General features: G+C 38.3%; 1 protein-coding gene across 4 annotated transcripts in view; it reads left to right on the top strand.

The window, feature by feature from the left end:
* Positions 1-27,942, top strand: part of PLOD2 (procollagen-lysine,2-oxoglutarate 5-dioxygenase 2) — a 94,983-nt gene that overhangs the window by 38,524 nt on the left and 28,517 nt on the right. For all 4 annotated transcript variants that reach the window (XM_023621065.2, XM_023621066.2, XM_023621063.2 and 1 more), the window contains exons 2-6: positions 1,634-1,725; positions 4,396-4,532; positions 22,486-22,649; positions 25,793-25,905; positions 27,830-27,893. In XM_023621065.2, the coding sequence (XP_023476833.1) occupies positions 1,634-1,725; positions 4,396-4,532; positions 22,486-22,649; positions 25,793-25,905; positions 27,830-27,893 (570 nt within the window). The remainder of the gene's footprint in view (positions 1-1,633; positions 1,726-4,395; positions 4,533-22,485; positions 22,650-25,792; positions 25,906-27,829; positions 27,894-27,942) is intronic.

Genomic DNA, 27,942 nt, shown 5'->3' with positions numbered 1-27,942 from the left:
CATCCAGTCAAAATCTAAACTTGTAGCTAATTCTTATGACTTATGTAGAAAAAGTTAGAAGCCTTTTTTAAAGGCTATCTTTAAATGTAGTCATTTTATTACAGAGAAAAGAGATTTTAAAAAGTATGCTCTTTACTCTTATAAAATCTGGTATTCCCTATTTCAAAATTTATTGGGAATGGTAACATGTCACATTTTCTTAATTGGTTCAGCCCTGTTTGAAACTTTACAAATGAATATTTGTTTTTTTAAAAAAGAATAATTAATTGAAAAATCCTCTAAAAATATATCTACTTGTGGCCTGACGACTTTATGAAAATGACTTATTTTTCTTTGAATATTTATTTCTCAAACTGGTGGAAATTATGTGAGAAGTACCTCTTTCCAGGAGAACAGTCTAACAGTGTTGATATTTACCTTCATAGAAATGTTTTCTCTTTTTTTGGTTGACTAGCGAATGTTTGAATTTATTATTTCTTTATGTGTATTGCGCTTATATTTTGTGGTTTTATTTTTGAAATTTGATGGAGAATTACTTTGATTCGTATGAAGTTGTTTCTAATTGATTCCTATTATGCATTAATGCTGTTTCCAATGATTGTGTATTGCTCAGTGGACATTTAACACCTTCTGAATTTTTTCTTATTGATAATGGACAAGTGAGAATCAAATGATATATCTCCGTGCCTAGAATGTTGAGAAGATGTCGGTTTTGCTTTCTTAGTCCATGGGTCCTCCTATATCCTTAAGTTAAAAAAACATATCCGAGCACTTTTGGCATTTGCTGAGGTACTCGCTTCTTTTATGCGTTTTCCAACATGCCTTCTCCTGATAAGTATTTCCCTTAATAGCTTCTATAGATATTTTGAAATGATTCCTTAAATCTACCTTCTTCTACTAAGAAGTGGTGTTATGTTGGCTTGAAAATAATAGTCCATTATAAAATGGTAACTTAAAGCTGTGTATTTACTAGGGCTATGCTGATTTTAGTTCCTTTTATTTGTTAAAGAAAAAGCAAAGCACTGAAGTTGGTGTCAATGATGTGGCTTTTAAGGCTTTTCAATACAAAAATTCATTACTAGGAGGAAAAAAAACTAGGATTCTGTTTCTAAATGTTTTCTCCCAATTCATCGTAATCTGTTTTAAAGGGTTAGGATCAGTCTTGTGATTGGATCTTTTCTTTTTGTACATGTTAGCGTTTTGATGAATATAATGTGCTTCAGGACCTCACCGATGTGTGCAGAAAATCAGTGATAACTTATAGGTGACAATGAAGCTGGTTGGTTAGATGATTTCTAGGAGGCTCTCTGTCTCTGCAGATGAAAACTGTGCATTTTATGGAAGTGTTTCTCTTGGTGTTGAAGTGATTTGTTGAGGGCATGCTTTTCTTAAATTTTAATGTACTTTCTTACCATTAAAATGATTTATCATTTGATGGTTCATCATTTGGCATAGTATAACCCAGTTGAATCGCCTATTTTTTCAACAGCTCTTTGTTTAGCCTTGTGAAGATTAACCAACCAGAGCATTCCCATGGGTTTAATGAAATCTCTAGTCACTATAGTGAGTTGTAATGTGGGAGCATTTTACTTCTTGGTAAACCATCTTATGGTATTCCCTTCTGTCTTTGCAGATAAATTATTAGTCATAACTGTAGCAACAAAGGAGACTGATGGATTCCATCGATTTATGCAGTCAGCCAAATACTTCAATTATACTGTGAAGGTATGGTATATCTTTTAATTCACGGAGATGTTAGAATCTGTACCTAAAGTACATTTTTCATAGCAATAACAATACAATTTGCAATCCACAGAAGGAAGATGAAATTTGGTTACCTGACTGCTATTAGTTTATATGTACTAGGTTGTGTTAAAGGTACATTTTGGCCTTAGTAATAGTCTGCCACTCAGACAATAATTTTGTAATGTTTGCTAATGCTTTCTATGAACATATTCTATAAAATAACAGAAATTATATTTATTTATATTTATTTATTTTTATATTTATATTTATATTTATATTTATATTGAGGGATCATGTACAAGTACAACATAATTAGTATTTGACAGTAATTTTTTTCACTGATTTTGAAGAAATTTTTCTGTGGTGGGTCTGTCTGCCGTAGTGTGTTTCTTTCTTTACAGAGAATTAGGAACATGACTGTGAAGGGGATACCCTTTCTCTGCTATTATTGAGAGTTGCTTTTCCTGTTGTTTCTTTGTTTTAGAGGAATTGGCAAACATTATAAAAGTATAAAAGAGTTTTAGAAGACACATCTCCAGGGGAATATCTCATTGATAAGCTGTCAGAGGAAACCTGGGGTATTTGGTAGAAGTAGTAAACTGAGCTGTGAAAGGCCTGCCTTTTTTATTTACTTATTTATTTTTCATAGAAATAAGGATCTCTCAGCCAGGTCTTTTCTACAAATAAGAGGAGAATAGGGTAGGAAAACAGACAAACAAGCAACACATTTACAAAAAAAAAAAAAAAAAACCAAAAAACAACAAAAAAGGAGAGGTGGAGATTGCTTGGCCTTGGGAAAAACTCAGCAGTTCCAGTATGTGCTGTAGAAAGAAGGTATTTGCTGTGTAGCCACTGGAAGACTAGGTACAGATGTTAACGTAGAACAGCTGTTAGAGAGGCTAAGGTTTGCTGGCAAAGAGATCTAGTGTTAACAACCAGATGTTTAATGCAGGATAAATGAGAAATTTGTTAGAAGTTTGTTAGGATAGAGGAAAAACATAGCAGTACGCACTGATAGGAGGCGCTATGGAGGCAACAGAAAAATCAGGGTAAAATAATGCTGAAATGCCATGAGGGAGCTCTGTAGGGTTCAGACTGGGGAGAGCGTGAAATGTTTCTTATGTGCCAGGCGCTGTGTTAGGAACTTTCTATTTGGTGTGCTGTTGATTGATTATATAAACCGTGAGAGGTAGATGTTACTTTGTTTGTGGGTGAGGAAAACTTACCCCAGGGTATGTAGCTAAAAAGTGTCAAATCTTGGACCCCAGCCCCTTTGGCTGACTGCCGTCTTCCCATTATGAAATGCAGTCATTCCCAGAGTGTCGACCCCAGACCACCATCACCATCATCTGGGAAATAGTTAGAGATGAAGATTCTCAGGCCTACTGAGTCACAACCTCTGGAGCAGGACCCAGCAGTCCGTTTCCACCAGCCCTCCATGTGCCTCTGATGCATTCTGAAGTTTGGTACACTGATGTAGGGGAAAGGAAATAGAGAGCAGAGCATAACAGTGCACTGCAAAACAGGCTCCCAGATGTGGTTGTCCTGGCATTCCCACAGTGCTGGAGAGCTCCACAAAGGGTATGGAATAGAAGTTAACGAATCTCAGGAAAAAAAGAGGAGGCCACTTTTTAGGGCAAAACCTAATAATTCTACTAGATAGTTCCAATATGAATCCAGATCCATATCAGTTGGAGTTTTCTTGGCCAGCCTTTATCCCCCAACCTTCAATATTAGGTGGTTTTGAAGTGATAACTAGAGATTGGAGGCTGGGAGCCCCACAGGCTTTGCCAGCCAGGTTTGCGTTTGACTCAATGTTAAGTAAAGTTGGAACTAATACTACTTGTTTTCTAAATTTGTTTTATCCTCTTCTTTTATATTTAATGTCATTTTCCTCCTTAATTCCATAAATCTCCTAGTAGATCATTATTTTGGGAACTTCAGACCTTGTTTTGATGAAAATAAGATACGAGGTGTGTGTGTGCTGGAGGGGGACACACTTCCTGCTACCTCACAGCCAGGGGCGTCAGCATGAGCGTCCACAGGAGGTAGCTGCTGAGGCTAAGGCAAACAGGGACAAGAACGGAGGACAATTTTCTTAGGCCACTTCTACGTTGATAAATTATTATTAAGCTTTTGAGAGTTATGTAAATTTAAGATTTATAAGGTAATGTTTGACCTCATGCCCTCTGTTTCCCTGAACAACCCATTTGGTTCAGAAGGAAAATCGCTTAAGGGCCCCATCCAGGAGTCGCTGAGTTTCAAGGGCTTTCAGTGTTCATCATACCGATTTCTTGCCAGATTGGAAAGTGTGATGGAAGATTTCTTCATTTTCTTTTTCATTTTAGTCTGAACAAATAGAGCATAAGATATGAGAAATACTTTCTGTGGTCACCCCCTAACCCCCGACCTCCTTGGATTAAACTCTACTTCTGAAATGGTAAAATTGGGAGTGGCATTTTATGGGTGGATAACATTGAAGACTTATGACCTGACCTAGGCATCAGGTTTTCCTCTCGAGCACTGTCATTTTGTGAAAAAAGAGTGGTTACTGTGTGACACTGTACGAGCTGCTGATGACTTCCAGTTTTTATGATCCTCTCATAATTTGACGGTTGCTCAGGGATGAAATGTTGATTTCATTTATAGGTCCTTGGTCAAGGAGAAGATTGGAGAGGTGGTGATGGCATTAATAGTATTGGAGGGGGCCAAAAAGTGCGACTAATGAAAGAAGTCATGGAACATTATGCCGATCAAGAGGATCTGGTTGTCTTGTTTACTGAATGGTAAGAGGAAAAACTTGTGGATTTTTAAGTCTATATTAAATTATTTTAAAAAAGAGTTGATAGTCATATTTGTAGGTTATATGTTAAATTATTTTATTGACAAGGAATGATTGTTTTAAAAAGTAGATTTTACTCATAATTATAAAACCATGGTCTGACATAGTTACGTAATGTGATCAAATTTGATGAGTTACTATAAACAGCAGTGAGAATACATGGCATGAACTAACATTTTTCTGAAATTCGTGTTTTAATCCTGACTTGAAAGGGAGCAAAGATCGTTTTGAGCCTGTCTTTGTGTCAGGGGATTCTGGTCACCCAGGAAGAACTAGATGATGTAACGTTATAAGTGAGAAATTAGAAAATCTATGTTTATTAAGAAAGAAAAACCTTTTGAATGTGTAAATATCTTTTTGTCTACGACTTCACTTTTCTTCTACTTAATCTGGAGTGTCCACTGTCTTTCTTACTTTTTTCTTACATGTTTTTAATAATGTTGAGTTGTCATGAATCATTAGCGGTTGCCGCCTTCTTTATTCTGTTTCTCTACCTTCCTTTTAATTTTTATGTTTTGGTTATTGATTGCTCATTTTAAATCCCACAGCATTTTCTCTTTTAACTTAGGAAAGTTTCTTTACATTTTTCCCTGAATTGAAAATTCCAAACCACAAATTATTGCAGATGAAAGTGAGAGCTATGCTTTTTGTGCAAGTGTGTAATAAGAAAGGGGATAAATTTTGAAATGAAGATAGACATAATGAAGTCCCAGTGCCATCAACACTTAAAAGTTTTGAAAGGGTCCATATTCTTGCATCTTTAGAATTTCCAGAATGTCTCCTAGGAAAAAAACAAAATTCTGCTTATAGTTACCTCTTCTTGCAGCATGAGAGGTGGCATAGCTGGTGTTAGCTTGTGTGCCGGGAATTTTTCTACAGAATTTATTAGACAGTTTTTTTACCCTTGGAAAAAGAGTGGAAAGCTCATAGCAAATTTTTGGTTTAAAATTACCGTGAATTTCAAGCAACCGTTGTGGCCAGCTTGCCACATGTACATTTTGATTTTGACTTTGAGGCAAATCGTCCTTGTAAAGTTACCACATATGAGTAGTGGTTTTAGATTCCCAAGCCTCCTTTTTTGTTTTGAGAAGAACTTCTTTCCTTCTAGCTTTACTATCCTTTCCATTCCCCCTACTCCACCCCCCATCCAAGATTTAGCTATGGGAGAAACTGGTTTAATAAGGGGCCAATTTGTTTTGATGAGAAAAGGGACACCGTGAGATGTATGAAGACTGCTTGAGGTTGCATTTGTTTATTTAGATGATACTTGAAGACCCAGCTTGACAGAAAAGACAGCAGTAAAATTTTAACGGAAGGCCTAGTGTGTGCCAGGCACCGTTAGTGTTTGGGATCTGTCTGTGAAGCAAACAAACTTTCTGACAACTTCCTCTGTGAGAACAGCCAGCTGACTGAAAACACGCAGGCCTAGCTCAGCCAAACCATGGTCCAGGAAGGATTCACATTTTCTCCATCATCATCCACCATGTCTGTCCTCCTGGAAAACCTAGGGATGGTGAGAAAGTAACCAAGGTAAAGAGGGATGGGCAAATGGTGCCAGGTTAGAGGTTTTTTCCTCCTCTTATGTGTTTTTAAACAACACCCTTTTGAAAAAGTATTGTCTACAGAGTGATCCATGCAGTAGAAAATTGTGGGTAATCTAAGGTCTGGAAGAAATTAATTAGACTGTTTATAAATTATTGGCGATAATTCAGTATCAAAATTGTTAATCTCCTAATTAATCTTACCTCTGGTCAAGGCTAGAATTCAGAATATATTAATTTTAATAAATCAAACAAACCATTATTTCTTATGTCATTTTTTTTTCTTTTTCCCCCCAAAGCCCTCCGTTACATAGTTGTATATTCTTCGTTGTGGGTCCGTCTAGTTGTGGCATGTGGGACACTGCCTCAGCATGGTTTGATGAGCGGTGCCATGTCCGCGCCCAGAATTCGAACCAACAAAACACTGGGCCGCCTGCAATGGAGTGCGCGAACTTAACCACTTGGCCACGGGGCCAGCCCCCCTTATGTGATTTTTTTTTTTTTTTTTTTTTTTTTTATTAATGTTATGATAGATTACAACCTTGTGAGATTTCAGTTGTACATTTTTGTTAGTCACGTTGTGGGTACACCACTTCCCCCTCCGTACCCTCCCCCCACCCCCCCTTTTCCCTGGTAACCACCAATCAGATCTCCTTCTCAATATACTAATTTCCACCTATGAGTGGAGTCATATAGAGTTCGTCTTTCTCTGACTGACTTATTTCGCTTAACATAATACCCTCGAGGTCCATCCACATTGTTGTGAATGGGCCAATTTCGTCTTTTTTTATGGCTGAGTAGTATTCCATTGTGTATATATACCACATCTTCTTTATCCAATCATTAGTTTCTGGGCATGTAGGCTGGTTCCACGTCTTGGCTATTGTAAATAATGCTGCAATGAACATAGGGGTGCAACGGACTCTTGAGATATCTGATATCAGGTTCTTAGGATAGATACCCAGTAATGGGATGGCTGGGTCATAGGGTATTTCTATTTTTAACTTTTTGAGAAATCTCCATACTGTTTTCCATAGTGGCTGTACCAGTTTGCATTCCCACCAACAGTGTATGAGGGTTCCTCTTTCTCCACAACCCCTCCAACATTTGTCGATCTTGGTTTTGGATGTTTTTGCCAATCTAACGGGGGTAAGGTGATATCTTAGTGTAGTTTTGATTTGCATTTCCCTGATGATTAGCGATGATGAACATCTTTTCATGTGTCTATTGGCCATATTCATATCTTCTTTTGAGAAATGTCTGCCCATGTCCTCCGCCCATTTTTTGATCGGGTTGTTTGTTTTTTTGTTGTTAAGCAGTGTGAGTTCTTTGTATATTATGGAGATTAACCCTTTGTCGGATAAGTGGCTTGTAAATATTTTTTCCCAATTAGTGAGCTGTTTTTTTGTTTCAATCCTGTTTTCCCTTGCCTTGAAGAAGCTCTTTAGTCTGATGAAGTCCCATTTGTTTATTCTTTCTATTGTTTCCCTCAACTGAGGAGTTACAGTGTCCGAAAAGATTCTTTTGAAACTGATGTCAAAGAGTGTACTGCCTATATTCTCTTCCAAAAGACTTATTGTCTCAGGCCTAATCTTTAGGTCTTTGATCCATTTTGAGTTTATTTTGGTGTGTGGAGAAAAAGAATGGTCAATTTTCAATCTTTTGCATGTGGCTGTCCAGTTTTCCCAGCACCATTTGTTGAAGAGACTTTCTTTTCTCCATTGTAGGCCCTCTGCTCCTTTGTCGAAGATTAGCTGTCCATAGATGTGTGGTTTTATCTCTGGGCTTTCAATTCTGTTCCATTGATCTGTGGACCTGTTTTTGTACCAGTACCATGCTGTTTTGATCACTGTAGCTTTGTAGTATGTTTTGAAATCGGGGATTGTGATTCCGCCGGCTTTGTTTTTCTTGCTCAGGATTGCTTTAGCAATTCGCGGTCTTTTGTTGCCCCATATGAATTTTAGGATTGTTTGTTCAATTTCTGTGAAGAATGTTCTTGGGATTCTGATTGGGATAGCATTGAATCTGTATATTGCTTTAGGTAGTATGGACATTTTAACTATGTTTATTCTTCCGATCCATGTGCAAGGGATGTCTTTCCATCTCTTTATGTCATCGCCTATTTCTTTCAAGAGAGTCTTGTAGTTTTCATTGTATAGATCCTTCACTTCCTTGGTTAAGTTTATCCCAAGGTATTTTATTCTTTTCGTTGCTATTGTGAATGGGATAGAGTTCTTGAGTTCTTTTTCTGTTAGTTTATTGTTAGTGTATAGAAATGCTACTGATTTATGCACGTTAATTTTATACCCTGCTACTTTGCTGTAGTTGTTGATTAATTCTAATAGTTTTTCTGTGGATTCTTTGGGGTTTTCTATGTATAAGATCATGTCGTCTGCAAACAACGAGAGTTTTACTTCTTCGTTACCTATTTGGATTCCTTTTATTTCTTTTTCCTGCCGAATTGCTCTGGCCAGCACCTCCAGAACTATGTTGAATAGGAGTGGTGAAAGTGGGCACCCTTGTCTTGTTCCTGTCCTCAGAGGGATGGCTTTCAGCTTTTGTCCATTGAGTATGATGTTGGCTGTGGGTCTATCATATATGGCCTTTATTATGTTGAGGTACTTTCCTTCTATACCCATTTTACTGAGGGTTTTTATCATAAATGGGTGTTGGATCTTGTCGAATGCTTTCTCTGCATCTATTGAGATGATCATGTGGTTTTTGGTTTTCATTTTGTTAATGTAGTGTATCACGTTGATTGACTTGCGGATGTTGAACCATCCCTGTGTCCCTGGTATAAATCCCACTTGATCATGGTGTATAATCTTTTTGATGTATTGCTGTAATCGGTTTGCCAAAATTTTGTTGAGGATTTTTGCATCTATGTTCATCAGTGATATCGGCCTGTAGTTCTCCTTCTTTGTGTTGTCCTTGTCAGGTTTGGGAATCAGAGTGATGTTGGCTTCATAGAATGTGTTAGGGAGTTCTCCATCTTTCTCAATTTTCTGGAACAGTTTGAGGAGAATAGGTATTAAGTCTTCTTTGAATGTTTGGTAGAATTCTCCAGAGAAGCCGTCTGGTCCTGGACTCTTGTTTTTGGGGAGGTTTTTGATTACCGTTTCTATTTCCTTACTTGTGATTGGTCTATTCAGATTCTCCATTTCTTCCTGATTCAGTTTGGGGAGATTGTAGGAGTCTAGGAATTTGTCCATTTCTTCCAGGTTGTTCAATTTGTTGGCATATAGTTTTTCATAGTATTCTCTTATGATCTCTTGTATTTCATTGGTATCTGTTGTGATTTCTCCTCTGTCATTCCTGATTTTATTAATTTGCGATTTCTCTCTTCTTTTCTTGGTGAGTCTGGCTAGGGGTTTGTCAATTTTGTTAATTCTTTCGAAGAACCAACTCTTTGTTTCATTGATCCTTTCTATTGTCTTTTTTGTTTCAATATCGTTTATTTCTGCTCTTATTTTTATTATTTCCCTCCTTCTACTGACTCTGGGCCTTGTTTGTTCTTCTTTTTCTAGTTCTGTTAGGTGTCGTTTGAGGTTGCTTACGTGAGCTTTTTCTTGTTTAGTGAGGTGAGCCTGTATTGCGATGAATTTCCCTCTTAGGACTGCTTTTGCTGCATCCCAAATGATTTGGTATGTCGTGTTCTCATTTTCATTTGTCTCCAGATAATATTTGATTTCTTCTTTAATTTCTTCAATGATCCATTGTTTGTTGAGAAGCGTGTTGTTTAGTCTCCACATTTTTGCACCTTTCTCTGCTTTTTTCTTGTAGTTGATTTCTAGTTTAATAGCGTTATGATCAGAAAAGATGCTTGATATTATTTCAACTCTCTTGTATTTATTGATGTTTGCTTTGGTTCCCAAAATATGGTCAATCCTTGAGAATGTTCCATGGGCACTTGAGAAGAATGTGTAACCTGCTGTTTTTGGATGAAGTGTTCTATATATATCTATTAAGTCCATCTGGTCTAATTTTTCATTTAATTCTATTATTTCCTTGTTGATTTTCTGTCTGGATGTTCTGTCCATTGGTGTTAATGGTGTGTTGAGGTCCCCTACTATTATTGTATTGTTGTTGATGTCTTCTTTTAGTTCTATTAAGAGTTGCTTTACAAATTTTGGTGCTCCTGTGTTGGGTGCGTATATATTTATAAGTGTTATGTCTTCTTGGTGGAGAGTCCCTTTTATCATTATATACTGTCCCTCTTTGTCTTTCTTTATCTGTTTTGCTTTGAAATCTACCTTGTCTGATATTAGTATAGCGACACCTGCTTTCTTTTGTTCATTATTAGCTTGGAGTATTGTTCTCCATCCCTTCACTCTGAGTCTGTGTTTGTCTTTGGGGCTGAGGTGTGTTTCCTGAAGGCAGCATATTGTTGGATCTTGTTCTTTGATCCATCCTGCCACTCTGTGTCTTTTGAGTGGGGAGTTCAATCCGTTTACATTTAGAGTGATTATTGAGACGTGGTGGCCTACCACTACCATTTTGTGTCTTGTTTTCCGGTTTTCTTCAGTTTCCTTTGTTTCTCGTCCCATGGTTTAATCTGTTCTGATGTAGAGCTGCTACTCTCTGTTGTTGTCCTTCTACTTATCTCCTCTGCTCTTGGTTTTGTAGTCCCTTTCCTTTTTTGGATTTTTCAGGAATGAGGGTTTTCCTGAGGATTTCCTGAAGAGGAGGTTTTGTGGCAATGAACTCCCTTAATTTTTGTTTATCTGGGAAAGTTTTTATTTCTCCATCGTATTTGAAGGATATTTTCGCTGGGTAGAGAATTCTCGGCTGTAGGTTTTTGTCCTTCAGATTTTTGAATATATCATTCCACTCTCTTCTAGCCTGTAAAGTTTCTGCTGAGAAATCTGCTGATAGCCTGATGGGGGTTCCTTTGTAGGTTAGTTTCTTTTGCCTGGCTGTCCTTAATATTTTCTCCTTGTCGTTGACTTTTGCTAGCTTCACTACTATATGCCGTGGAGTTGGTCTTCTTGCATTGATAAAGTTTGGAGATCTATTGGCTTCTGTCACCTGAAGATCCATCTCCCTCACCAGATTTGGGAAGTTCTCAGCCATTATTTCTTTGAATAGGTTTTCTGCCCCTTTCTCCTTCTCTTCTCCCTCTGGTATACCTATAATCCTTACGTTGCATCTCCTAATTGTGTCTGATAATTCTCGGAGAGTTTCTTCATTTCTTTTAAGTCTTGCTTCTCTCTCCTCCTCTGCCTGCAACAATTCTATATTGCCATCTTCCAAATTGCTAATTCTTTCCTCCATATTATCGGCCCTACTGTTCAGAGCATCTAGATTTTTCTTAATCTCCTCTATTGTGTTCTTCATTTCCAGTATTTCTGTTTGGTTCTTCTTTATCGTATCAAACTCTTTTGTGACATAGCTCCTGAACTCGTTGAGTTGTCGGTCAGAATTCTCTCTTAACTCAGTGAGTATTTTAATGATGGCTGTTTTGAAGTCATCATCATTTAGGTTATATATCTCATTTTCTTTGGGATTGTTTTCTGTGTATTTGTTACTTTCTTTCTGTTCTGGAGATTTGATGTATTTTTTCATATTGCTTGATGATGTTGATTTGTGCCTCCGCATGGAGATAGAGTTTAGTTGCTCCTTTCACTTGTTTCAGCTGCTGCGGTGGGGGGAGCAGCTGTTTATACTTCACCAACCAGGAACCCTGTCTGTAGTTGCTAACTGGGCCTGGGCCCCTCTTCGTAGCCACAGTGGCCCTTTGGATTCCCTCCTCTGCCGTGGGGGCCGTCACGGGGGGCTTCAGACTGCAGGTGCCTACTGTTGTTGCCCACCTAGATGCGCTCTCTCCTTGGGGTCTGCAACGGTGTTATGGGCTTTTCCAGCGGCCAGGGGTGGGATCACTTTTATTTGTCGCTCGGTTGCTGTCGGCACCCACCAAATCTCACTTGTCCTCTATGGGTCGCAGGAGAGCTATTGGCATCTTCTACAGTCTGTGGTTAGTACACCTAGCTATGCTGCTTTTGCCCTGGGGTCTTCCAGCCTTGTGGCTGGCGGCTGGGTGCCTTCTACTGGTGCTGTGCAGAGGCTTTCCCTAAGGCTTCTGTGAGCCTGTAGGGTTTCCCCCTAGGCTACTAAGCTGGGTCTCTGGAACTCTCTCCAGCCCCAGTCCTCTCCGAGATCTCCGGCAATCCCTAGCCTCACCTGGTGGGCAACGGCAGCTGGGGGTCGCCCCGCCCTCTGGGCTTCTCTCCGGGCCTCTGCCGGGAGCTCTGAATGCTCAGCGTGGCCCCTCTGCTACCGGCAGACAGAGAGTTTTGTCTGCTGCCCGGGCGGAGCTCCGGCGCTTCTCCACCGGATCGCCGGACCCGCCTTTGAAAGTTCCCCCGCCCCGGTCCTCTCCGAGATCTCCGGCAATCCCTAGTCCCACGGGGCGGGCAACGGCAGCTGGGGGTCGCCCCGCCCTCTGGGCTTCTCTCCGGGCCTCTGCCGGGAGCTCTGAATGCTCAGCGTGGCCCCTCTGCTACCGGCAGACAGAGAGTTTTGTCTGCTGCCCGGGCGGAGCTCCGGCGCTTCTCCACCGGATCGCCGGACCCGCCTTTGAAAGTTCCCCCGCCCCGGTCCTCTCCGAGATCTCCGGCAATCCCTAGTCCCACGGGGCGGGCAACGGCAGCTGGGGGTCGCCCCGCCCTCTGGGCTTCTCTCCGGGCCTCTGCCGGGAGCTCTGAATGCTCAGCGTGGCCCCTCTGCTACCGGCAGACAGAGAGTTTTGTCTGCTGCCTGGGGGAGCTCCGGCACTTCCCCTCCGGGTCGCCGATCCGGCCTTTGAAAATTCCCCCACCCCGGTCCTCTCCGAGATCTCCGGCAATCCCTAGTCCCACGGGGCGGGCAACGGCAGCTGGGGGTCGCCCCGCCCTCTGGGCTTCTGTCCGGGCCTCTGCCGGGAGCCCTGAGTGCTCAGCGTGGCCCCTCTGCTACCGGTAGACAGAGAGTTTTGTCTGCTGCCTGGCGGAGCTCCGGCGCTTCCCCACCGGGTCGCCGGACCCGCCTTTGAAAGATCCCCCGCCCCGGTCCTCTCCGAGATCTCCGGCAATCCCTAGTCCCACGGGGCGGGCAACGGCAGCTGGGAGACCTCCGTGCCCACCGTGTCTCTCTCTGGGACCCTCCGGGCGCCCCGAGCACCAGGCCGGGTCTCCCCGCCAATGGCGGGGAGAGACTCTCCCCGCGGGCTCAGGTGTGCAACTCCAAAGTTTCCCTCTGCGTTTAGGAGTAATTGCGGGGGGTTTAAGTAGGGTTCTGGTCACCTGTTTCCACCGTCGCTCCTCTGTTGTGTTCTCGCTCCTGCCCTAGATGTGTGTGGATCCTCTGGGGGCGTCCGTTGGAAGAAAGCCGCTTGCGGGTACTAGGCTGCCCGTCGGGGTCGGAGAGTTTTCGCCTATTTCCACTTCCTCCCGGAGGAAAGTCCGTCCGCCTTCCGATGTATAGTCGCGTGGGTGTCTCAGACGTCCTGAGATGCTGTCTGGATATCCTTTGTCAAGCGATAAGTGTCCAAATAATTGTAGACTCGAAGGGCGAGAGACAAAGAGGACTACTCACGGCGCCATCTTGGAAGAATCCCCCCTTATGTGATTTTTTAAAGGACAATTCAACGATAATAATTAGTTTTATGGACGCATAGGTCACTACTCTGAAAAAAATACAAAGATTTATATACTTAATGGTTTAGATAGGATTTTTAAAAAATAGCTTCATTGAGGTATGATTTATATACCATGAGATACACTCATTTTAAGTGTAAAATTCAGTAATAGTTAGTAAATTTACAGAGTTATGCAGTTATCACTACTCAGTTTTAAGACATTTCCACTACCCTAGAATGGTCCTTCGTGCTCATTAGGTAGGCCTTTGTGAATTAGTTTGGAAACAATTTTATAACATTGCTTCCATGGGAATATGTATTCTAAACTGACTTTCGGGTGAACATTTAAAATTAGAGGTTGGTTGTTTATAAATAGACTCTGTAGGGTAAGATTTATCATATTTAATTTATATAAAAGTGAGTATTTGGCAAGGGTTTGGGTTCTTCTCAAAACAAAATGAAAACTGAAGCTCTCCATATAAGAAAGTACCACTAACTTTTCTTTGAGTTTCACTGCAGGGGGTGTGTGTGTGTGTGTGTTTTATTGCAATTAAAATAGTTTGTGAAGCTGACAGTCTCCTCTTGATTAGAGGAACTACCAGTAAATATAATAAGTTTGATGACTTTTAAGGGATGATATGTGATGAGATCTTTTGAAATAGGCTCATAAAGATTCTGGGAACAACTATTGTAACTTTGTAGCTGCAGATTCTCTTATGGAGAAAAATTGTTTCATAATGACTTTATAATTCACCTTCATCAAGGTAGCTGAGCCTTTGAATTTTATAATGAGGGACTTTGCATTACATTTAGAATTAGCTTGTAAAGCATGTATTTCTTTAACTTTAGTGACATTGAAGACAGTTGGTCAGACCTAATTATTACCATACAGTGACCAGTTTTGTTTTTTTAGAATAATATGTAGGGCAATATGTAACAAAATGTGTTTGTGTGATTAGGAGTAAATTAGATGCATACCAAATATCCTCACAAACTTGTTCTGTGCGGAATATGGTGAAATATAAACTAGCAGAGTCCCGACCCTTAAGTAAGCATGGGGTGGAATACTTTTGGGGGTCAGATAATTGTCTAATAAAAACTTTATTTGTTTTATTCTTTTGCTTTTAAACTTAAGAAAATTCTTTAGAAGAAAATTAGTTATAAATAAAGTCAGTGCAATTAATTGAGTTTGAATTTGGACAGAGCATAAATTTACATCTTTTGGTGCCATTGAATATAATGCCATTAGTCAGAATGCAGGTGTGCTTATTTTGAAAGTCTCCCAATATATGAAATATTTGAAAGGTGTATTCAGTGGTGATTACTGGGCTCACCAAAGGGAACATTTCCTCTATGAAAATATCTGCCCAAGGATTTGAGTAGGTATAAACTCCCCGGGTCATTAAAGTATGTGATTAAAGATGATTAACTGTATGACTTTTAGGTCAGATAAAGGAATTGACTTTGCAATTTAGAGGCCCTTGCTAACTAATGATAGCAGTAAGGAAGACTAAACTTAAAAAATTAGAATGGTAGTCAATGTTACAATACAAAAGCTGATATAAAATTAAAATGAATATCAAGTGAAGCCATTACATTAGTGGTTTTCTAGGTGGCCCTGGTCTGGGAGATGGATCCAGGATAAATAAACACTGGCTGAAAATTGAGGGATAATCTTAGTCACGCGAATCTCTGCTGTTCGCATGTGTGCCTTATCACTTTAATTGTATATTGCTGGCTTCTATTCACTCGTCTTGTTGAATTGTCATTGTTTGTATGTTCCAGACAGTGAAGCTGGGGCCTGTATCTGATTTACATATGGTCAGAGTGAATAGCAGGGAACCAATAACTATTAGATGACAATAAATTGCATTAGAAGAGGGAGAAACAGATATTGAAAGAGGGAGAAATATGCTGGACGCTTTGAAACTATTTTTAAAGATTGTTTTTGCTTCATTCATTTGGAGAGATAAAATGACTTATAAAGGCCGGAAAGCATTGAAATTTTCCAAATTTCAAAGATTGAAATTGTTGAAACAATTGTATTTTGATTAGAAAGCATAAAAAAGATGCTATTGCTTCTCATCTTTCATGTCAACCAATGTTTGTTTCTTTTGGCTTCTGATTAAATACAGTTTTGCTGAAAAAGATGAGTGAAGCCAGTTTTTCACTTTGCATTCAGTATACCTGTCTTGAGCACAAACTGTGACCCAGGCATAGGACTTAACACTCCAGAAAAGAAAGAAACACATATCCCATCCTCAAGGAAGTCTCATATTATACTCATTCTGCAAACAAAACTGAGCAGACCTAATTTGGAAGAAAAATATATGTCTTCAAAAAAATTTGAATGTTGGCATAATCTCCTTAGAATCATTTACTTTAAAAAAATTGTGAAAGGTTATGTTTTGTTGGGTCATTTTGCTAATTGTGAAAATATTCTTATGATTTTGTTATTGAAGTAAGAAGTATAATTTATATGTTTTAATTCTACAGGTAACCAGGTCCTATCTTATTTGTATTCTTCAAAATAAGTATTTTATACTTCTCATAATTCAGTTTACGTACTCCGTATTCCTGCATTTTGTATTGTCTTACATAGTTTGTTCAGAAGACAGAGTAAAAATTTTCTGAAAACAAAGCTTTTCAAGGACAATGGCTATAATTTTAACTAGCTAGGGCATATTTATTTGACCAACTCCTCTTTCCTGGCAGTGATGACAGTTTGTGTGTGCAGACACCAAGAACCTAGTCATTACTGACGGACAACATTTCATTATATTAGTATGAAGGAAAGCCAAACACATCAGAGTTCTCAGTTTCTATATTGCTTTTTTCTTCTTTTGGAGGAAAAATTGAAATCATTAGCTGTCACTTAAATACATTGCACTGCCTTCTGGCTCATCCAGAATAGTGTGAAATACGGTTGGGAATTATGTAGGAAATGAGTGACTTTTAGTTTGTCAGATTGCTCAGATGTTCCTGTTAGTATTTACTGAGGATGTTAGTAGGTGTGATGGAAGGAGGAATAAGCAGGTTGTATACAAAAGAAGCATTGGGTGTTTATATACATCTGGACTGATGTATGGTACTCTTGTATGGCATTAATTTGTCTGTTTTATGTGTGTGTATGTATATACATATTTATACATATATGCACGTATATATATTTCCCCAAACAGATCATCTACTCCTTGGATTTTGTTCTTTTGCGTAAACATGTATTAAGCATCTCTTATGTGCAAAATATGGTGCTAGCTGCTGTGGCTGGGAGGAGGGATGCTGATGCACAGAAATCCTGTTCTCTGGATACATTTTTCTATCCAGAGCTTTGTATACATTATATCTGGCATATTGTAGCTACATAAAAATAAATGCGGGGATTAAAAAAAATGGGTTCTTTATTTCTTCATCGACTCAATGAATACTTACTGTGCACTGAATATATGTCAGATTTGAAAGTACTAATGTTGCCAAGATTAAACCTAACTATCATTTTAAAACAAGAGGGAGATTTTTATTTAAAATTAACCATCTATTGCATTTATTTTATAAATAATGAGACTGACCCAGAAACAACAGGTATGCTGACTCACGGTCCCACAGATAACTAGCAGCTTACACAGGTTGGTGTCTTGCCATCATTCTGTCCTTTGCCGTCCTCTCGGCTAGTTGTTACTCCAGCGCTAGGCCACTCTCAGAAAACTGTCTGGAGAAAATGACCCTCCAGCTCGGCAGTGTCCTAGTGACTCATACCTCTGCCCAGACTCAGTAAGAATTCTATGTTGAGGAAACAAAATGGTTTACTGTTTGGAGGAAAATCCTCCTCTAGTCGTATTTAGTTTTTAAAATAGTACCCACTTTATATGAGCTAATATCTGTTCTTTCCTCCATAATTCCTACAATAAATTTAATCCTTTACCACTGTGATTTTATTGTAGTTTGCTCTGCAGATTCAACTGGGTGGACATTTCAACTGTTTTTTTTGGGGGGGGAGGGGGTTCCATAGTATTAGTTTGTGGTATTAATTATCTATGGAAATATAGATATCTATTTAAGATGAAGACACAGTTAAAAACAGAATTATCAGATGTATTGCTACTGGTGTGCTTCAGTTTCATTAGCCTTTAAGCTTTTAAACACTGGCTGCTAATAGTTTGAATGATTATAACTTTTGGCTTAAGTTTATATCAGTGATGATGAAGAAAGTGTTGGATTAGGTAGGAACAAATAAAAAAAATTAGAGAACTCTTCTGTTGCTTTCTTTCCTGGCTACTCAGTACCTTTTGCTTCTTATTGAGACTTGGGATTCATTTATTCGTTCATTAATTCAGCAAGTATTTATTGACTGTCTTCAAAATACAGGGCTAGGGGAATTCACAGATGAATAAAGAAGCAGATCTGGCCTGTGAAGGAAGAACTCGCAGCCTACTGTAAGATAGGCACTCCCAGCATGAAGAGTGAAAAATAAAATGTTCCATGAAAGGGGAGAGGAAAGGAGCTGTGGGAATTAAGAGGAAGGAAACGATTTTTCCATTTATGCTGATTAAGTGAGGTTTGTAGAGGAGGTGACATTCGAAATGGACCTTGAAGGTGAATGCTTTGGACCTGATTGGGAAGAGACATGCTAAGCGGATGAAGCATCCTGAATAAAGATGTGGATGACAGGTCAAATAATTCAGTTTGGCTTTAGAACAGGCTATTTAATGGAAAGTTATTAATGTGAGGGTGATTCGTTTAGACTTCATTTTGTAGGCTGGTGGTTGGTAAGCTGTGGTCTGGCCCACTGCTTGTTTTTGTAAACAGTTATTAGAACACAACTATGCCCATTTGTTTACATTTAGCCTTTGGCCGCTTTGGTACCACGACAGCAGAATTGAGTTCTTGCAACAGAGACCATATTGCTTGCAAAGCCTAAAGTTTTTTCTGTAAAAGACTAGATAGTAAATATTCGCTGAATCCTGCTTTAAACCCTAGTTGAGGACCAGTGATCCAGTCTGGGAACTGGCACAGAATGGTTTTCAGGAGAGTTTGTCAGACAGTCCTTATTAGAAGTGGGGAGGGGGTGGGTAATGTGGAGGCATGTAGGGTTTTTGAATTAATCCAGTCCGGTGTCTTCTAGTGGGAATGAAGAGGATTTGAATGCTAAATAGATTACGTAGAAGGAATCAATAGGATTTGTTGAAAGATTTGATGAGAGGGGCCATGGAAAGGGAGGAAGCAAGGCTGAATGAAGGATTTCAGCTTGGGTGACTGTGGTGGTGTCACAGAAACAGAGAGCACAGAAGGACAAACACTTGTAAAGTTTAAATGACCTGTTAGAGATAGAACACTGACATGTCTGCTGGAGGACTCAGTATGACCACTTAATGTGGAAGCTTATGGCTTTTGCAGGACCCAGGAATATTTACCACAGTTAGTGGCGGAAAATTTTATTTTATTCTTCATATTTAAATAGATCAAATTCCTATGAGAATTATTTTTATGACTGTTGTGGATTTGTTAAAAAATTTGACTATTTGGGTTGTCGTAGCCAAAGTAACTTTGAGCAGAAAAACTTTCTTGACCTTTGAAAAATTTTAAATTGGTTCAAAGAACTTTTCTAAAGTCCTTAAACACAGAAATAACAATGCCGCTTCTGAGAATAAAATGGGAAACTTTCAGCAACCTTACATTTTTATTCAAAGTCAGTTCTCATTTAAATTATGTGAAGATAACTTTTGCCTGTACATTTTGCTTTAAAATAATTGCTTTTTGTTATCAAGGTAATGCATGCTTATAAAATACAAAATTATAAAACTAGAAGTTCCCACAGTGCCTGCTTTTCACGCTGTTGACTTCTGTTAATCATTTGGGAGATACTCTGTAATACTGTATCCTTCCCCGGGGTTACAAAGACAGAAGACATTCGCTTTCCAAGTGTGCATTTACAACTTTGAATACGTGATGCTACCTGGAAAATCTCTCAATCACTTTGGCCTGTCCCCAGTTATGTGGGTCTCTGACGTAGGAAGCTCTTTTTGCTGTCTCCAGACAATGTATTGGGGTTCCTCTACAACTTGGATGGCTTATGTGTCTCGCCCCTCATGGCTCAGATACTCATGGAACTAGTCTTACTTCCTAATCTTCAATATTAGGAAAATCCCCTGCTAGAAAAGACAGGATTATTTTAGGAGGCAGAAATCTAAAGTCATACTGAGGAAATCAGTTGTACTTATTTATAAGAAAAAGAGAAACTTGATATATTTTTGTAAATATTGTCTTGTGAAGTCAGATTAATCCAGTTTATTAAATATACAGGCAGGGAAAAGTTGGTTTGAGGTTTTAGTCAGAACAAATTTATTCTGATTTAAAATTTGTCATACAACATATGTATATCTTGCTAAAAATAAAATTATTTTAAACTACAGATTTGTATAAACTTAAGGGAGAGTTTTCCTCCTGCCTCTCCCCTTACGTTAGACCTTATCTTCTAGCAGCAATAATGTTAATTTTTGTTAACTTTATTGAATGCTTATAATTTGCCATATATTGTTCTTAATTTTTAATTTTTTTACAATAGCTTGATGAGATAGGTACTACTTTCTCCCCCATTTTATACATAAACTGAAGCATAAAGAGTTCAAGTAACTAACTTGTCTAAGGTTAACTCACATAGCAAGTGGCAGAGCTGGAATTAGAAATCCAACTGGCAGACTTCAAATTATATGCCCTGAGTCACTTTATGATTATGTTATTAACAGTATTAGCAGTTTCTTGCTTATTGATCTTAGAAAAGAGAAAAAACTATGTACCAAAATGTATACCTATAGAGATATGTTTTAATTTTGAAGTGTTATTTTTTGTAACTGAAATAAAAACAAATGATACAATTTAAATCCTCTAGGACAATATAAATGAAATAGTCTATCTTTTTTATCTCACCCTTATTTTTTTAAAAATTGGCTAGGCATAATTACTAAATTTAGTTGTACGTCAACAACATTTTAATTTTCATGTTTTGTTTTGGTTTTACTTTTGATCCAGAAGTGGACTCTGTGGCGTGGGTGTGTATGTCAAGTATTTTTCACTTGTAAAGTCTTGTTTACCATGGAAGGGGAAAGGAAGAGAGAGAGAAGCAGAGGGCAGGCAACTTCCTTTTTGAAGCCCAGGACCTGGTATGACTGAGCACACTAGTTCCACTCACACTCCGTTGGACAGACTTAGTCATGCGGCCACATCTAGCTCCAGAATAGTCTTTAGCAAGACAGCCATGTTCCCAGTTAACAGGGCAGGATTCCGTTATCAAAATAAAGGCATGGGAATGTGCATGGGGTCAGTTAGCATCTCTACCACAAGTATAAACTTACACTGTTCTTGTTAAAGTAATTTTATACAATTTCATTGGGTTTTTAGTTTTATAGAGATGAGCAATAGTGTGTTTTAATTAATTAATTAGTTAATTAATTCATGAGGAAGATTAACCCTGAGCTAACATCTGCCACCAATCTTCCTCTTTTTGCTGAGGAAGATTGACCCTGAGCTAACATCCGTGTCCGTCCTTGCTGTGCTTTATATGTGGGATGCCTGCCACAGCATGGCTTGATAAGCGGTGCATAGGTCCACACCTGGGATCCGAACTGGTGAACCCCAGGCCGCTGAAGCGGAACGTGTGAACTTAACCGCTGCACCATCAGACTGGCCCCAATAGTGTGTTTTATTTTGATAAAACCATTCATATATAGAAAGTTATTAAATGTTGCGTGATACATTACTACTATCCTAGCATATTAACAAGCTCCTTGAGAGCAGGTCTGCCTGGGAAAGGCATGTGGAGCAGCCTCCTCCCTCCTCCGTTCAGATATCACAGCTGTGCATCAGGACTATTGGCTGTTAGGAAGACCTGGTGCTGAATTCAAGAGCATCTGTTTACTTTTATTGTTTGTCATCCGGATCTTAAGTCATTAAATTATCATATTTGGAAACCTTTGGCCTTGAGGTTCTCTGATGTAAAAAAAGGTGCAAAAGAATCTGTGGTCGTAGCAAGAATGGAGAAAGTATGAAACAGATAGTGGCTTTTATGCTTTATATTTTATTAAGTTGTTGTGATTCTGTGAATTAACTATGAGGAATGAAGTCTCCAGAAAGGTCAATGAAACTATAGACATTAAACTATAGTGTCAATTTTACATAATTTCTTTCAAATTTATTGAGCTTTAAAAGGATGCATTTGTCTATACACTTTTGTTTTAGGATTTCAGGCTAAATAGTGATTCAAATATAAATTTATGTTGATGAATATTAGTAGTTGAACACATTTTGTCAAAGATAATGAAATCTTCAGAAATTATAATGGATGGGTACAAATTAAATTGAAACATGAGGCAGTTACAATGGCAGCTTCTGTCAGTGATTGTGTCTGTATTATTAAGGTATATAGCAAATTACTGACTTTTTAAAATTTTAACACTTTTATAATTTTGATTTTGGGGAATAAGTGATTTTTGAAAAAATATTGACTAGTACTAAAAAAGCTGTCTTTTATTTGAACTTCATTTGCCAGTGTAATGTAAACACTAATAATTTAATACAGTCTATACAATTTAAGTTGAAGGACAATTGTTTGGTGTACTCTGTAAATAGTTGTTATTAATCTTGTGTTGGAGTCTAAATTCTGACTTTTATTGGAAACTACTTTTTGGTTTATGTGCCTAAATTCAGACAAGTGTACTTTAAAACTTCTTTTTTCCCTCATTAAACAGCTTTGATGTCATATTTGCTGGTGGTCCAGAAGAAGTTCTAAAAAAGTTTCAAAAGTCAAACCACAAAGTGGTCTTTGCAGCAGATGGAATTCTGTGGCCAGATAAAAGATTAGCAGACAAGTATCCCATAGTGCACATTGGGAAACGATACCTGAATTCAGGAGGTAGGTAAGACACTGGCAGAAAAGTTTAATGCAAGTCATAGTAAATTATAAATATTGATAAAACAACCTTCTTTTTTGTATATATAACTGTAGAATGAAGATTTAAATAACTGTTATCATCTTACAAGTATGGAAAAATTATATCAGTTTAAAATCCACATTGCATCTTATAAGTTGACAAAGCATTTTCCCATATATTATGTCATATGATGCTCCTAACAACACTAGGCACTGTTATTATTTCCACATGATAAGGGAGAAAACCCATGTCCTCCAAATTTAAGTGACTTCTCTAAAGACATTTGGTTGTTAAAGGGAAAACGACATGAATTTGGGTCTTCTCATTATAGTTTCATTGAGAATTTTCTATCTAAGGATAGTAGATTTAATAAGTTCCCTTAGGAAAAAGTGCAATCTACAATCTACAATCATGCAGCTTTAAAAAATAGACATTACTTAATTTTATCTAGATTTTAAATGTATTGGAGTAATGAATGATTGGTCTTGAAATCGCTAGTCAAAAAGATTCAACATTAAGTATCTGGGTATACTTAAAGTGCTGATTAGCTATGCCGCTGCAAATTAAAGGAACAAATTATCACATTTCCCCCCTCCCTCCAAAGAATGATAGAAAGTTTGACTTTGGACTTATCATGACTCCAAAATATTTTCCCTAGACTGAGATTAATGTAAATATATGGTCAGAAGACGTAACCAAATAGGATGGGGGGACATGTTAGAGAAACAAGTTGGGTGGAGATTGCAAGCCACATTGGAAAAACAGATATTTTGGGTGATTTCCGTGTAAATTAGTGATACCCTTCAGGATATTTCAAATAAATGTTCCTTGAGGTGGCAGCATAGCATGTCTGGATCCTAGGCTTCGCTCAGCCACTTAAGACAGCGAAAGCTTTAGCAAGTACTTTACTTTCTCAGTGAGATGCCTCAACCTGGCTCTATTCCCTGCACTTTATTTCAACATCCCAATCCCAGAGTTGTGCCTTGGAACTTTGTCAGCCCACATGAATATTGCACTTCTGACACCTTAAATTCCAGTTTGTACTGCTAGTTTTAGCTCACGTTTACTCTCCATCTCAGTACATCTACAGTTAATGGTTTTTTGGATCTCTTGACTGTTTTATTTTTTCCTATAATCTCTCCACCACCTTTGGATTTTACTTCGTATTCAAGTCGGAGCCTACGCTTTCTCATATTGGTCACTCTGACCTCATTGCCTTAGCTGTCTTTCACCCTTAGATTTCCAGTTCGTGCACTGACAAAGCCTCTGCCTGGGAGGCTGCCCACTCTCGGCTGAGCACATGAATTGTGGATGCTGCTGTTTCTACCTCCAAACCGTCAGGCCTTCAGTCACGCAAGGCTCATTTTTGTAGCTTATCCTAAGTCCTAGATAGTTTAAAAACTGTGCAGCTATCGAACTCTAGGGTAAGTTTTATTTTATGTTTGTTAATTTTTCCAAACATGACCTGCATAGTGAAATATCATAGGTAAATTCATCTAGATAGTGATATATCTGCTCAGGGATCTAAATTTCAGATGGATACACAGTACTGTGCAAACAGCAGAAAACTACCAATGAGCGCCTTTGTGAGGAATTTTAATTAAGGAAAAGGTGTTTATAGGTGGGAAAGAGATGATACAAAGACATCAAAACATCATCCTTATGCCTTCTGTAGTCAAAATAGTTAAAGAGATGGTAGAAATTTAAATACAGTCGATAAAAGTTTATGTAATTTCCTGAGTGAGCTATTGAGAGTTGTTTAAAGAACATGAGTTTTGTTTGTGGGTGTGTCATTTAGTTTAAAAAAATCTTTGTCATGGAGAGTAAGCATGTTACCTTATGAGGAAAGTTTAAGAATATTAGAAACTTTATTGTTGTGAAATAATATGACAGTTTAGTAGAAAAATAAAAATCATATAAAATGTATGTCACATTCTAGGAAAATAGATGTAATTCCTTTTCTTTTTTTGGGATGTTTGAGATTTTTAAATAGGATAAGGAAACATAATTTTTGAAAACAGCAACATAAACCATTGGAAAATGTCATGTGTTGCTATGTGGATCTATTTTTTATCACAGAAGATTGGTCACAGAAATTAAAAAGTGCATTATTTTTCAGTGTTTTAGGATTTTTCTATTTGGCAAAAATAGCAAAAATGAACAACCGGTGATTGCTTTAGCGTGTCCATTTTGTCTTCTTTTCTTTAGGTAACAGCAGTAGTCCTGGACCTATTTCTTTTAATTCTTATTCCTAGGAGAAAATGTTAATTTTGAGGGTAAAAAATTAGGTTTCCTGGTTTCCTTTCATTTCACAGGAGTAAAATTTGTCCTTTTTTAAAAGTATTGCATGTCAGTGAAACAGCACAGCTTGGCTGCGTTTCTGAAATTCAGAGGAAGACTCGAACAGAGGAAAAATGATCCTGTTGTCTGTGTCTTTTATAGACAACTGTTATTGGCAAACGTAATCCTTACGCTCTAGGGCCAAGGGGAAAAATCCAATTTTAGACTTCCTTTCTCCAGACTGTGACACACAAAACCTAGCCAGAAAATGGTTTAGCAGGCACAATAATGACTAGCTCAAGTAAAGGAAAAATTCCCAAAATGTCCTAGATATAAAATTTCTTTGGATGTTTGCAGTCAGTGACAAATCCAACATTCCTTTGATTGTGTTAGCGTCTCTGGCACTGACCTTAAAACCACTGTAGTAGAGATTTTCCTTTTTCAGAAACAGCGAATCCTCTACGAAGGATCCAAGAAGAGTATTTTAGAAGATCAGAAAGAAAATTCTTCTGTCTTATTCTATTCTTTTCCTAGTAACTTTTTTTCCCTTAGGAACTTTGGAAAATATTAGGTCCCCTTTTTGTGTCAATTAATTTTGGGAATGTGTTTATTCAAAAAGAGTCTTTGATTTGCAATTCATAGTAAAATTCACTCTATTGTAGTTTATACATAAAACAAAGGACCCTCAAACTCATATTTCTCTCACGGTGAGCCAGGAAATTCTAACCTAAGGATTTGGCCTAGAGGCTTTACAACTCTATACAATTGGTCAGTGGAATTGACACAGACACAGGTTTTGGTCTTTGAATACTAAATCCTCTATTCTGTCTCTGTTGTATTGCAGGATTTATTGGTTATGCTCCATATATCAACCGTATAGTGCAGGAGTGGAATCTCCAGGATAATGATGATGATCAACTATTTTACACTAAAATTTACGTTAATCCACTGAAGAGGGTATGTGTAATAGCTCCCACTTTCAGTCTACCTCCTTATTCAAGATGGCTACTGGAGCTCCAGCCATTGTATCCATGTTCTGGGCAGTTAAGCAGCAGAATAGTAAATAGGGGACCATTTCAGTTGTGTCACCTCTCTTTATGTAGCATTCCTAGAAGTTTCACAAAATACTTTCTCATACTTTTCTTTCACTAAAACATATTTATGTGGCTATAGATGCTATGCAAAGGAAATTTTGTTCTTTATTTCAAGCATATGTGTCCTACTGAAAATCTGAGTTCTGTTGGCAAGTGGGGGAACATTGAGGACAATAGCCATCTGTCATAGGCCCTGGAGAGAATACTCCTGAGATTGATTTAAATGAAACTTTGGAGAAAAGTAAAACCAAAGTTCTCTAATTCAAGAATATTTTTAATATATTTACCTAATATAAGTTCATGTTTCACAAATTTACTGTATATAACTGACACAGTTCTAAAATTTACTGAGTTGTGTATCTGTGGGTATTGTCATTAGGAAATGTAAGATTTTAAGTATATTTTATAGTGAGTTTGTAACTGTAGCTGTTTCTGTTTCTTAGATAAATACTTGTCATCTAAGTATTTTCATTAGACATTAAATATTTAGTAACCTTCATTCTTAAAATGTTTACTTTTCTTCATCTCTGTTTTTTACTTTCCCTCTTGTGTGCCTGACATGCCAAGCCTAGGACTTATTCTCTCCTCTGGGAGAAGAAACCTCCTCTTGGCAAGAGTGCTGGTCCGTGCTGCTTGCTGTCCGTCTTCTTTTAGTGTAATTCAACTGTGAAAGTACCCTGAGACTCGTTGAGTTGTCCCTGCTTTAGGATGCTTCCTCTGAAATCTCACTGCTGGGTTTATAATCGTTTTAGTTGCATAAATCCTGTTTGTTTCTCTCTAAGCATAAGATTTTGTCTATAGCATGTGTCTTAGTCTGCTTGGTCTGCCATTCACAAAATATCGTAGACAGGGTGGCTTAAACAACACAAGTTTATTTTCTCACAGTTCTGGAGGGTGGAAATCCGAGATCAGGGTGCCAGCACAGTCGGGTCCTGGTGAGGGCCCTCTTCCTGGCTCGTAGACAGCAATCACTTTTTTGCTGTGTCCTCACATGGCTGAGGGAGAGAGAGTAAACCTTCTGATGTCTCTTATAAGCGCACTAATCCCATCACGAGGGTCCCACTCTCATGAGCTCAGTTTAACGCTAATTACCTCCCGAGGGCCCCATCTCCAAATACCATCACATTAGGCTCCAACATATGAGTTTTGGGGGGACACAAACAGTCCATAACAGCAGACAAAGACAATTTTTAGGAATATTCTTAAAACACTGTAATGTAGCAGAAAAACTGGTGCATTGAGAAGCATAAGGTTTGTAAAGCAGGTTAATTATTATGATTATGTTGATTAATTACAAACTTCTTATAGCGGTCAGACGGGTTATGCTCCAATGATAACCCCCAACCTCAGCAGCTTAACACAACAGAGGTTTATTCCTCCTGCTACATGTCCAGGTCAGCAGGGCGTTTCTACTTATTGTGGTCATTCAGGGACCCAGGCTGATGGGTCATGTCCACAGGGAAAGAGCACACTTAGGGTCTCGAACTGGCAATTACATGCTCCAAGTGGAAGCTATTCATTTTACTTCTGCTAACAATTCTCTGGTCAGAACAAGTCAAAAGGTGGAGAAGTAGAAATATTCAGAGAAAAACTTGAATGCTTTACCATACCCTTTATCCTCCAATTTAATAAACTATAAAATTACATTCTTTCTGTCTTTTTGAAAAATATTGCTGGAATAATTTAGATATAGGACCTTTAAATTTCCCCCCCAAACGATATTAACAAGATAGAGTTGTTTGCTGTTTTTGTTGTCATTTTCAATTCCATTCTATTCTTATTTTTAGGAAGCTATTAACATCACATTGGATCACAAATGCAAAATTTTCCAGACCTTAAATGGAGCTGTAGGTATGCTTGCTAGATACCAGATTACTCGTGTGTACAAATGAACACCAGT

This window comes from Equus caballus, chromosome 16, assembly GCF_041296265.1.
Source record: "Equus caballus isolate H_3958 breed thoroughbred chromosome 16, TB-T2T, whole genome shotgun sequence".
NCBI classification, from domain to species: Eukaryota; Metazoa; Chordata; class Mammalia; order Perissodactyla; family Equidae; genus Equus; species Equus caballus.
This window is presented reverse-complemented; position numbering and strand designations above follow the sequence as displayed.